General features: G+C 44.0%; 1 protein-coding gene across 7 annotated transcripts in view; it reads left to right on the top strand.

Moving 5' to 3' along the window:
* Positions 1–13,246, top strand: part of STON2 (stonin 2) — a 144,202-nt gene that overhangs the window by 49,855 nt on the left and 81,101 nt on the right. For all 7 annotated transcript variants that reach the window (XM_045901342.3, XM_045901347.3, XM_045901348.3 and 4 more), the window contains one exon: positions 3,422–3,619. In XM_045901342.3, the coding sequence (XP_045757298.1) occupies positions 3,422–3,619 (198 nt within the window). The remainder of the gene's footprint in view (positions 1–3,421; positions 3,620–13,246) is intronic.

Genomic DNA, 13,246 nt, shown 5'->3' with positions numbered 1-13,246 from the left:
AGCTCATTGAAGTGTGCATTGGCTTCTCTTATTGAGAAGGTGGTAGTCAATCTAATCATCATTCCTTTGAAAGTAATCTTATTTAAGATCTTCTCTTTGTCTTTGGTCTTGTATGATTTTGATGTCTACTTGCACAGTTATTTTTGGTTACCCTGCTTGAGATACCATGGAATCTCTAATCTGACAAATAAAATCTTTCATAAGTTCTGGGAAGTTCTCAGTCAGTGGTTTTGTTTTGTTTTGTTTTTTTAAATATTGCCTCTCATTCTCACACTCTTCTTAGGAACTCAGGTTATATAGATACCTACAAGACCTTCCCGCTTTCTCTCCCATGTATTTTTTTTTTTTAAGATTTTATTATTTATTTATTTATTTGAGAGAGAGAGAGAATGAGAGACAGAGAGCATGAGAGGGAGGAGGGTCAGAGGGAGAAGCAGACTCCCTGCCGAGCAGGGAGCCCGATGCGGGACTCGATCCCGGGACTCCAGGATCATGACCTGAGCTGAAGGCAGTCGCTTAACCAACTGAGCCACCCAGGCGCCCTCTCCCATGTATTTTAAAGATTTTAATTTTAAGTAAGCTCTACACTCAAACATAGGATCTCAGACTCTGAGATCAAGAGTCGCATACTCTATGGACTGAGCCAGCCAGGTACAGTTCCCGTGTGTTTTATTAGCACCACGCTATAACCAACTGAGCTAACCGGCCACTTGGTTCCCGTGTGTTTTAGTCTGTCTTTCATGTTTTCCTCTCTGTCTTTCTATGCCTTCTGGACAATTTTGTATTTACAGTGATATTTTCCTTCTCCAGAAGCTCATTTAGTTCTTTTTTCAGTTCTGTGTGTTCTTTTCTAATATTTTCATTTTCTTTTATTCTTTTCTTGTATCCTTAAGCATAGTGAACATACTTATATTTCCTGCTTAGTAATTCTAGTGTCTGAATTCTTTGCAGGTTTGATTCTGTTTGCTACACCCCTCCCTCCCCTCCATGTGAAACTGAGGAACATTCTGTCTTGGAAGGCTGGCTTTGAGGTATCTTCCTCCAGAAAGGATTAGTATTTGCTCTTCCCAGGTGCCTGAGGTCACTACCAACCTGGAAATACTTCAGCTGTGTTCTCAGACTGGAAGGTTTTCAGACCACACAAGTAGTTTTAGCTGCAAGTCCCTATGTGGGACAGCTTATAGTTATAAATTCTCAGGAGATTTGTTTTCTCTACCCTGCACCCAGGCTTAAGGCTGACAATTTTCTTTGCTATCCTTAGCTTGGGGGTGGGACTTATTCCTAATCTACCCTTGAACAGATCCCTTTGGGAATTCAAGCTTCATGCATCAAATCTTCCGTTAGATTTCCCATCTTGAGTTAGTCCTAGGTTTTTCCTCCTTTTGCCTTCTTCACAAGACATTTAAAAAAACTCAAGCTGAAGAGTCTCCCTGGTTTGTTCAAAAGCCCCAGAGTATGAAAATCAGGTTGTGTGCTATTTACCATTCTGGGTTCTGACTTGAACTTGGCCTCTGACAATTCTTTGCTTTCTTGCTCGTGCTGTAATGTATTTTAAATAGTGTTAGTACATTTTACCTAATATTTTAATTCTGTTTCCCTAATAGCTTAAAGTGTCTAATCCTTTATACTATAGGAAATAGCAGTCCTATAAAAAGCCATTACAAGTTCAGCTTCGCTTTTGGCTTTTTGGCTGTTTATTTTTTCTTCTTTAGCCTTTCGAGTTTTATAGGTACAAATTTAAACAGTCTTTACTTAGCATGGACTGTTAGGAGTGATTTCTGGTGTTTCTGTTGACATAACCAACAAATATTCATTGAGTACCTATTCACACCAGGCATTATTCTAGGAATGGGGGTGCAGAAGTAAACAAAATGGGCCAAAATCCCTGCCTTCCCACCAAGGAGCTTAAATTCTAGTGGGGAAGATACTGGATATGTAGTACATTAGATGGTGATAATGCTAAGGAGAAATGAAGCAGAAAAGGGACTTTGCATCTTCGGAGAGAAGAACTCAGGAATACCTTACTGAGAGGGTAACATTTTTAAGAGAGAGCAGGGGTGAGCCATGAGCACTCCAGACAGAGAAGACCTACATGTCTTGTAACTGTCTAAGAGAATACAGAATGAAAATCCTCTGTGGTTTCATATTTGTTCCATGTCACATATATTGCTATTTATTCTTTTTTCCCAATTTTCTCTTAACCCAAATTTCTCTAAAGCCAACTCTATAATTTTGATTCTCCAGCTAGGAGAACTGACCCTCCCTCCCCTTTTTAAAGATTTCACTTACTTTATTTATTTTTGAGGGAAGGAGGAGGAGCAGAGGGAGAAGGACAAGCAGACTCTGCGCCAAGCACAGAGCCTAACACAGGGCTCGATCCCATGACCCTGAGATCATGACCTGAGCAGAAATTGGACACTCATCTGAGTGAGCCCCCCAGGCTCCCCAGAGAACTGACCCTTCTTGAACAAGCTATTTAACCTCTCTTGAGTCAGTTTTCCTTTGTGTCAAATAAGACCACTGCCTGTCTCTCAGGATTGGTGGTGAAATGCGGTAACATTTGTAAAAGTGCCTGACATTTCATGAGGACTCAAGAAATGCTAGATCTTTCTCTTTTGTTCTTCCTTCCCTGTCCGCACTCCCTTCGGCGCTTGTTTTTGGTACTTGTCAATACATTTGCAACAAGATCCTCATGTAACACCAGGGAGAAACCATGTGGTAGGTTATTCACTGAAGACAAATGAGGAACATTAGAAAATTTCATTTAAAAAAAAGAAACTTTCCAGAGTGGTTTTGAAAGGCTGAATTTGGTGCTCAGGGTTCAGGAGAGAGTCAAGCCCTGTGCATTTCCCCCTGGAAGTTCTTGTTCATTGTATTATGAATCAGCAGCTCCAGGAATCTCAATTTGTATATGTAACAGTCTGCAGAATCTCCAGTTATAGTCAGGCTCAAGCAGGAGCATATCACATTCCTAGGCGAATACATACATATTCACCTATCTTCTCTTATCCCTTAACCTAACCTAGCTCTGATTTTGCAGTGTAATTTGGTGAATTTTCTTGAGATTGTTGGCATGCCACTAAGAATGGGTAAGGGTAAGGGTGAAAGTTTTGGTTTGGATGAAGCTAAAATCTCAGTTTAGAAATAGAAGTAGAGCTGATAGATCACTACTTTGCTTTAGTGAGATTTTTCTTCAATTTGAGAGTCATGAGACCCCCTTCTCTGTGGTACTGACTCACCGTGGGCTCTCAGTCCATCATTTTCCCCTGTCTATCATGAGTGATATTGCCATCATTTCCTTGCCTTATATGGCCGTTGCGATTTCATAGGCTCTGAGCACCATCAAGGTAAGACAAGCACTAAAGATAAACAGAGCACAACTATTTATGTTGTATGCTTTTGGGTTTTGGTCTGTCCCCAGCCCTACCATTGACTGTGCCCTGCTGGACGTGCCCTTCCTTCGACTCCCTGAGGAGATGCCCTCTGACCTCCGAGAGCAGCTGGACCACACGTTCTGAAGATACCAGTAGTCCTAGTTTTGATCCCTCATACACAGACCTGCAGCTCATCAGTGCTGAGGAGCAGAGGAGTGGCAAGGCTTCTCAGGCTGACTCAACTGGTAAGATGGAGCCCAGAAGGCTTTGCATATCACTTTTGGTGACCCTTTGCTGCTCCTAAAATCTCTGCAGCCAGCTTTGTTTGCAGAATGAGTTCAGTGTAGCAGTCACCCAGTCAAAAAGCTAGAATACAGAGTGGTTCAAAATTGCATTAGGAAAAAACACGTACAGAGATTGGCAGATTGGTTGGCAGAGTGTTAATCCTGGGAAACCATTTGACATTATATCTTAATATGCTGTTTTCTCATATTCAGTACAAGTACTGTTCCTTGTCAGTTTATTTTCTCCTTGCATGACCAAACTATATGTAATATGCACAAGGCTGAATCTTTCATCCACTCACCTGTGCACCTTCCCTTTTCAGCAAGAGGGAGGTAGATTTAAGCAGAGAAAAAGCAAATGTTATGTGAAGCAGAATGAGAGTCAGGACTCAGCCACTGTGTCCAGACTACAAATCATTTTGCAGTTATGTTTATTCTGTTGTGCTTGACTCGAGCTATACTTCAGTCTGTAACATCCTGTGGTCTCATTTATTAAATTTAGAGGTGTAAGAAGGATGCTGCTGACTTTGCAGGTGGAATAAGGGCCTGTTAACAAGCACTGTACTTGGGTTAGATTTAGGATGGCATTGAATAGATGTAGTGTGTTCTTGGTGTTTTTTTTATTTGGCCCAAGGGATTATTTTCCTTTGAAAGTGATAGAATTACCGATAATTTCTCTGTGGATGAATTTGCCAGGTGTGTCCAACAATATTTGTTTTTCTTCCTCAAAAACATTGTTTAGGCATTTGTCTCTGGATCGCTTTTCAAACTTGGGTAACATTTGCCCTTATGCTGTGTGTTATTGGAGGGGTCTACACATAGAGTTCTTGCAGACTAAAGGGTTCAGACAGGATTTGGATTGGTATTTGGTAATACTGCAAGGAATCCTACTTTATCACAGTCTGTCTTCGCAAGCCACAGTCCCTTAGAGCATTTTGTTTTTACACACTCTCCATTCTGGTTAATCTCTGTGGCTGATGATCATGGTCAGTGGCTGAAATGTGTCCCTACAACTCCGTCTCCACTGTGGGGAGCCTTTCATGGTGGGAAGGCACCATCAGAAGCCGAGGCAGTTAGGAAGAGGCTGTACTCTGCCCTCTTCCTTCGCGTCTCCTGGCTCTCAACTGCCTTTCCCAGCCTTCCCCTGGGGGATGCATATAACACACTGGTTAGGAGCACGCAGACTCGGGTTAGACTGCTCAGATCCTCCTTCCATTTACCAGCTGTGTGACCTTAGGCAAGATCATTAGTATCTTTATGACTCTGTTTCCTTACCTGAAAATTGGAGATAGTAGTCGTACTTATGAATTTGTTGTCCATTCCAAGTGAGACGGTCTATGTAGGACAACTTACATGATGCCGGACACAGAAGTGATCAGCACGGATGGAGTTTCTCCCTCTCCTGCCCTGGGGTTCTTATCGCTTCAGAGAGGGGGAGGTGGGCTTCCCACTGTGGAAAAGTCAGGATCTCTAGGCTCAGGCTGTTTTTTTTCCAGTGATCTCTCTACTTAGATGCAAATCCCTTCAATTCCCAGAGGTTCCAGGGATGAAAATCAGAGTCCTACTCTGAGTTGGGCATGATTAATCTTTCTCCAAAGCTTATAATTATTTTCAGTGTCTCCCTTTTCTGAAGCCATGTTAACAGTATTACAGTTCCCACTGAGAGAACCTCTTCCCTCATTGTTTTGGTCAGGGTCCTGGCAGTAGGCAGATGGCATCCTCGAAAAGTTTATCTGAAGAGGGTGTCATGAAGGGACTGCTTCCAGAGGCGGCATGAGGTAGAATCATGGAAGAGGGACTTCCTGACAGGTGCTGTGGCTGTAAGAAGGACAGAGCCACCTCCAGAGATTTGGCGCAGTGGGGAGTGAGGGGGGACTAAATGCCCAGATCTTGTGCTAGGGCTTCCTCCTAGCAGATCCCAGCTGGAAGTCAGAGGTCATTCCACAGGCCATAGAGCTGCTGGAGAAGGGGGAGGAGAATGGATTTGGGGTGAGGGTGTGGGTGAAGCAAATGTAGAATAGCCAACACACTTTAGCTCAATGGCCAGTGACTCTGGGTGACTCTGGAGAAGCAACGGCAAAACTAGGACTGTAGAATGAGGAGTGATGAGCTTAGTTCTCTCCTTCAGCAGGAGACAGTTTCTGTAGCTACAGGAGGCTAGAGGGGGCCTTTTGGCAACCGTCCCTTTTTACAGAAGTAATAATAAATCATAGCCAGCACTTCCTGAGTCTGTGCTATGTGCTAGTATATGATGTGTGTCATCCCCAGCCTTGACAACAATCCTGCAAGGCAGATATCTTTCTCCCCATTTCCTACTTGATCCCGAGTCTGGAAGGTGAAGATGCTTGTCTGAGATAATACCACTAAGAAATGGATGAACCTGGATTTCAGCCAACGGTCCAAAGCCTTTTACCGTGATTCCCAAACCTGGAAGTGACCCAGAGTTATCGTGTTTATCATTTTGCTGTCTTACCTTCCAGACCTTCTGTACAGATACATGTACTTTGCCATGAGGTTTATCTTTTTAAAAAAATTTTTAAAAGATTTATTTATTTGAGAGTGAGCATGTGCACACACAACTGGGGGAAGGGGCAGAGGTAGAGAATCTTCAAGCAGACTGCCTGCTGAGCGTGGAGCCCCATGTGGGGGTCGATCTCACAACCCATGAGATCATGACCTGAGCCAAAACCAAGAGGCAGTCGCTTAACAGACTGAGCCACCCAGGCGACCCAACTGTGGAGTTTATTTTTGACATAAATAGAATCAAAAGGTTTTTTAAATAAGATGTATAGTAGGTGGAGTCTGAGGAAGAAGTTCATGTTTCCTTAACAGATGTGAGCACTTCTAGATAACTGCTGGGTTTGTGTTATGGAAACAAGTTTCTAGACACTCCACTTTGAAAAGAAATCTCCTCATTCGTTAGTAATCGGCCAAGAGCCCAGGTTGGCCCAGGGGCATGCCTCCATCTCCTTCCGACCTCACCTGCACCCAATCTTCCAGGCCCAGAAGTGGCAAGCAGCAAGCCTTGGGGGCCTGGAAAAATGAGAGGCAGTGAGGTGAGTGGCCCAGGCTGTGTGGACAGTGTCTGGATGCAGCCCCAAATAGAGAAGCCCCAGGAGCCTCTTTCTGAACACCCTGACCTGTGTAGTCAAGGGGGACTTTGGCATTGAAAAGCCTTTAACTCATCCTGGGTAAGGAAGAACAAGGTTTAGGAGAATGACACGGTATTTCTTTTTTTTTTTTTTTTTAAAGATTTTATTTATTTATTTGACAGAGAGAGACACAGCGAGAGAGGGAACACAAGCAGGGGGAGTGGGAGAGGGAGAAGCAGGCTCCCCGCAGAGCAGGGAGCCCGATGAGGGACTCGATCCCAGGACTCTGGGATCATGACCTGAGCTGAAGGCAGTCGCTTAACCAACTGAGCCACCCAGGTGCCCTATGACACGGTATTTCTAAACCTATGGCATTTACCTTCTACTTCAGTAGTGGGGAAATTATAAATGCTTTCATTTGAGCGCTTGAGAGCTTCAAAGAAATCCAGACACACTGAAAAGCCCTCCAGTCAGGTGGCTACCTGTCCGCCACCTGGCACCAGGCCTGCGCCAGTGGTCAACCTCTTGGAAGGCTCTACTGGGAGGCTGGGTGGTTCAGTCAGGGTACACTAAATCCTTGTGAGGGTAAGGAGCAGATTCTGGTCTGTCTCTGTCTCTGGGCACATCCTCTCCCCGGAGCCGCCGTTCCTCATCCATGAAGTGGGGCCGAGTGTCTCTGCCCAGGCTGGGCAACAGAGTGTGTGTGGAGGTGCTTCATGCAGCGCAGAGTGCAGCAGGAATTTTTTAAAAATCCTAATTTCACAGCTCTGGGCCTCATTTCCCTTTGCCATGGGAAAGAAGGATAATTACTGCCCCAGAGGACGGTAAACCATACACATGGTGGGAAGAGACCTGAGGAGAGTTTTGCAGTCTTCAGAAGTGATCCGTGAGGTCATGCAGAGAGGTGCTGTGGGAAGTTCATTGTGGTTGCTTTCTGGACCAAGGGCTTGAGGGTCCTGGGGAGCAGCTGCCTTGGGGAGACTTTTGGTCTTTGCCCCCTGCCCCATGCCTTTTAGCACTGCAGAGGGAGGTATAGAGGGGGGAGAATCGCAGCCTCCATCAGGAGCGCCCTCGGCCCCAGCTGGCCTGGGCTTTCCCTGACAGCTCGCTCTGCGAGCCTGCAGCTGGGGCAGAAGCTCTGTGATTCATCTTCTGTGTGCAGAGGGTTATGGGGGCCCAGGCCCAGCCTGTTTTCCTCGGCCCCATTGCTCTGTGCTGGGCCGCAGCAAGCCGCAGACTCCTCCCCGTCATCTGCCGCAGGACTTCTGCACGGCGTTGGCAATCCCAATCCCCAGCCTACTTGTGGGAGGGCATGGCTCTGTGATCAACCTGCACTTTCTTCTCATTTTCTCACCAAGGGGGTAATGTGGAGGAGGAAGGCAAACAAATCCCCTCACCTTGGTTACATCACAGGGTACGGGGCAGAGCTGGAGAGCATGTTGATATCTGCTCTGGGATTCAGCTCTCCAGAGCAAAAGGCAGGAGAACTGGGAACAGGCAGGATCCTTAATAACACTTGTTTTCTCTCTCACCCCCTGCCTCCCCGGAGGCCCCCTTTCCCTGGATGACAGATATACCCTATCATCTTCACCAGACAGCCTCCCTCTGTAACGCCGATAGTTTTCCATGGGATGATAAACAGGAAGAGTGTCGGGGGGAATAAAAATAAGCCTTTGGAAGTCGGTGGCAAGCAGGAAAGAGAAAACACAGAAATGTCTGCAGGAGCACATGCTGTTGTTAAGTGGTGGACTTCCATTTTGGTTTTCTTTTACATACAAGATAAGTGGAGAGTTCAAGTGTGGGATTAGAATGCTCCGTTTGCATCAAGCCTGGATGAAGCACACATAGCAGGTGTTTAATAATTGTCCGTTGAATGGATCCTTGAATGAAAGGAGTGAGACTGCAGGTGGGGAGAGTCATCTGCATCCCAGACATCTGTGTCCCATTTGGGTTTAAGAGTCCAGCATTCCCCCCCAAGTGTATCCCATGTGGCCGTTCAAGAAAAACCAAGATGCCAAGGGCCAGTATGTTAAGTCATGCTGGGCCCCCTCTGTTGGAGATTCATAGCGAGTGTTAGATTATTAAAGACTTCCAAAAGTTCTGAAATTGTATGTAGGTGTGTATATGTGTAATTTCTATGTATACATATATGCACATAATTTCTATGTGTACCTACACATAGAAATACACACATATATTTATGTACACACATATATTTACGTATATATGAAAATACATTTAGCCTTCCATTAGCTCATACTGCGTCCCTGGTCAGATCTCAATGTTCAGAAACCCAAAATACATACACTGGCAAATTTGACTTGGAAGTTCTTGCCATTGCTAAAGTGTTGGGAAACCAGAAAAAAATATTTTGATGCATGGGTCCAGATTTACAAAGTTAGCCCTGCTATGTCTCAGGCTCTGCTATACCTCTTGGCCTTTCTTTTAAATTCTGGATTCAGCAGAACGAAGACTACATTTTGCCAGACTTTCTTTGTACTTCAACCTTCGTGGGTTTTAAAACAAATGTAGATCGTATGTTCTTGATTCATTTGCATTGACCTGATCACAGTGGAATTCTGTCAGAACAGTAGGATATCCCCAGGGATCTTGGACTTTTTTTTTCCCCCTCAGGAACAAGTATTTATACTAGGTAGAAAACTATGGACTTGAGACCTCAATTTTTGTGACAAGATCTTTTTAGATGCTCAGAAAGTTTCTCTGGTAATTGTTAGTTAAGGATGGTGGGAGAGCATTATCAGGGCTGTGTGACTCCTTATAAGATAGGACATTTTTCTCTGTTGTCGGTTTTCTCCTAGTCCTGCTGCAGTTGGTAGAGCACTAGACAGGAATTGGGGCCCAGATTCCCAGTAAACAGTAATTATCATTGTGCATGATGGAGTCATGGGGGGGTTCTTGTTCTCAAGACACATTCGTATTTCATGACTTTTTTTTTTTTTTTTACCTTGACTATATTTTCTTGGAAGACAAAAATAATTTGTTTTTAAAATTCTTTTGCCCAGCTACAGATTTCAGCAATATTCATAGTCTTCCAGTACAGTAGTCTCCTCCTCAAAATCAAAAACAGTAGAACATTTTTTAAGAAATAAATTACATCCTTTTTGTCTTTCAATAATATATATAAATTTGGCCTCATTTCTGTATTTAGGGTGTCCCAGGATCCTTGATATTCTTGTCTCCATTAAGTTGTTCAATTTGGATTTTAATCAGTGCTGAAAAACAAACAAATGAAAGAACTCCCTCTAATGACTGGTTTCTTTGAAAGTTTCTCCAGAGAGGTTCAAAAGTTTCTCAGAAACACAAATGTTTATTGAGTAAAACTGGTATTTTACCAGTTGTTACAGATACAAAAATGAGTAAGTTATGTGATATCCCAGGACTCCTACAAAGAAATGATAATCTGCAAACAGATTTTTTGCTATTAAAAGGATTTTCATACAGGGGCCCCTGGGTGGTTCAGTTGGTTAAGTGTCAGGCTCTTGGTTTCGGCTCAGGTTGTGATCTCAGGGTCATGAGATCCAGCCCCGAGTCGGGCTCCACACTCAGCCTGGGGTCTGTTTGAGATTCTTTGCCTGTCCTTTTCCCTTTGTACCTGCCCCTGCTTATGCTCTGTCTCTCTAAAATAATTTTTTAAAAAAGGATTTTCATAATTTCAATTTTTTTAAAAGATTTTATTTATTTTTTTTGAGAGAGAGAGAGCACGAGCAGAGGGGACGGGCCTAGAGAGAGGGGGAGAACTCCCTGCTGAGCAGGAAGCCCGACTCAGGGCTCCATCCCAGGGCTCTGGGATCATGACCTGAGCTGAAGGCAGTTGCTTAAGTGACTGAGCCACCCAGTCATCCATCATACATAATTTTAAAAATAGTTTCTATTTATAGAATAACTATTACGTGCCAGGAATATGCTACACACACACACACACACACATTATCTCATGTAATCTTCACGCTCTTAAAAAAGTAGATATTACTACTTTATGGATGCAGAAACAATAGCTAAAGAGATTAAATGGTTTGGCTAAAGCCATACAACTTAAAGGGGTAGTGTAGGGGCTCAGCCCAGCTGTCTCTTCTGGGCTCACCTGCCCAGTGCCTGGTACCATGAGAGGTGGTGTTTATGACCCAGTGAACCGTGGGAAGCAGTCACGGAGAGCCTTCTGCACACCTGCTCCTGCCTCCTGGCGTTCCCAGGGGGCTAAGTACAAACCTGCCTTATGTGCTCATCTCTGGATGGCAGTGCCTTGTTTAGGGATCCCACTCGACCGAAGCCTTCTTGGAAGCAGGAACCCCCTTGTGTTCATTTCATATTCCCAGAATGCTGCCTGGCACATTGAAATTATACAGTGGATCTTTGTGGAAGAAATGAACAATTCTGATATAGGGCTGCAAGACCCTTCTTCCCAAACCTGTTCTCCAGTTACTGACACCTAAGGGTATTTGCCGATTGAAATGTGGCTTCATGATGGGATGGAATTAAAAGAGAACAAGTAGGAGCATCTAGTGTGGAAGGACACCTCTTTTCCCATGTTTTCAAATAGTCTCCATTCATTTTGTTTCTCCTGTTCTGTTTTGGGGGATTACTATAACCTTTTGAATGTGTTTTAAAAATTGATGTACATGGATGTGTGTGGGTATGGTGGGGGGAGTGCTCCCTAAGTTGGGAGTCTCAGATTCTCACCAACCTTATACTTTCTGCATGTCCCTTCCCTACTTAGCCATCTCAGACACTGGAAAGATGGTGAGATGGGGAAGGCTTTTCTGTGGTAGCGAAATGGGTTCTTGTGGCTGTTGAACCAACTGTGTGGAGCAAAATCTGAGAAAGACAGGCAGAGTTTAAGATGTTGTGTTCCAGGGACGCCTGGGTGGCTCAGTCAGTTAAGCGTCTGCCTTCAGCTCAGGGCATGATCCCAGGGTCCTGGCTCTCGGCTCAGTAGGGAGTCTGCTTCTCCCTGTCCCTTTGCTCCTCACCCCACTCGTGCATGCACACTCTTTCTCATTCTCTCAAATAAATAAAATCTTAAAAAAAGAAAAGATGCTGTGTTCTAATCAGAGAATCTGAACTAGATATTGTGGGACCACTTAATTAAAAACCTGTGACCTTCAACCAGAGATTCTGCAAGTCCCTTGTAGAGTTGCTAAAGCACTAATCCTAAAGAGCAGGTGACGGCTGAAATGCCTTTTATTGATTACCTTCTGTGGTGTTCTTTTGGCCTTATGGTCCTCTTTTTATAGATGAGGACACCAATGCCCGGAACCACACATGAGTTAAGTGACAAAATTGGGATTGACTCCCAGAGTTGCCAACACTCTGCAGCTCACCCAGTCCCATAGGGCAGGGTTTAAGATATTGTATCCTTTCAGTTCCAGACAGATGATCAAAACTGGGTATTTGCAACCATGTAGAATACAGAGGGTCCATGAATTTGGATGATAGGTCTTTATTGTCTCTCACCTCTGGGGGCTTAGTGAAATGAGCATATTCAATGATTCTGGATGCAGGCAACAAACCCCAGTTGATATTAGCAATACCGCCCACTTGATAATCGAGAGAAATCACAGGTGTTTCCATAGTAGGTTAGAGTTGTGACAAATATCACAAATGATCACTTATTTCATTGCTCCTTGGAAAGCATGGTAGTCATTGGTTGTATTACTGGTAGGGTTAACATGCTGCAGTAATCCAGGTAATGTATATGGTGGCCTGGATTAGGTTAGAGGAAACCTAACAGATTCAAAAGACATTTAGTATTTAGAACAGATGGAATCCCAGTCATACTGTTTCTCTCATTAGGCTTCAAAATGTTCCATTTCTATGTCTCTACTTACTCTTGCTTTTTACCCTGAATAACTCCTTTTGTTCCCATGTGACAAAGTCCTACAGATTGTTTAAGATGAAATTCAAGTGAGGTTTTCTCATGCAAAGTCCTTACTTTGTGCCTTGTATGGTCCTAAAGACTGGGTATTCCTGAGTGAGCTACCCAGAGGAAGTTCTTCCTCGGAGCTTTACTCGAGGTCCCGGTCCCTGTTCCACCTCTGTTTCTGGTTGCATGGTCCTTTCATCTCTGGACCAAAGTCAGGTCCTTGAGGGCGACAATGATATTTTCATTCTTGGATTGTCCCAGCAGTCTGGTCTCCAGCATAAATGCCTGGAACTAAGGAGGTGTCCAGTGGATGTTTTTAGTTCCGTCTCTCTTTGCCCCATTGCATCTTCACGATACCCTTGCCTCTGACCTCAGAAAAAAAGAAAAGCTTGCCTCCAGACACCATGGCCCCAGGTACACCTGTCTAGAAAGAGAACTTAGAAAAATAGAAATGAGTTTATCAGGTCATAATTTTGAATTGTTTTACAGAATATTTTAAATGTCTGTCATCAAATTCCCCCGTTAAGGATGTTATCGCCCACTTTAAGTAGCTTTCCCGGTGAGTGATCAACATCACTGATTGAAAGGAGATTAGAAATTGCTCACTAAAGCTCT

This window comes from Mirounga angustirostris, unplaced genomic scaffold (genome assembly GCF_029215605.1).
Source record: "Mirounga angustirostris isolate CCGP_5_RB_7025 unplaced genomic scaffold, mMirAng1.0.hap1 SCAF_9, whole genome shotgun sequence".
NCBI lineage: Eukaryota > Metazoa > Chordata > Mammalia > Carnivora > Phocidae > Mirounga > Mirounga angustirostris.
This window is presented reverse-complemented; position numbering and strand designations above follow the sequence as displayed.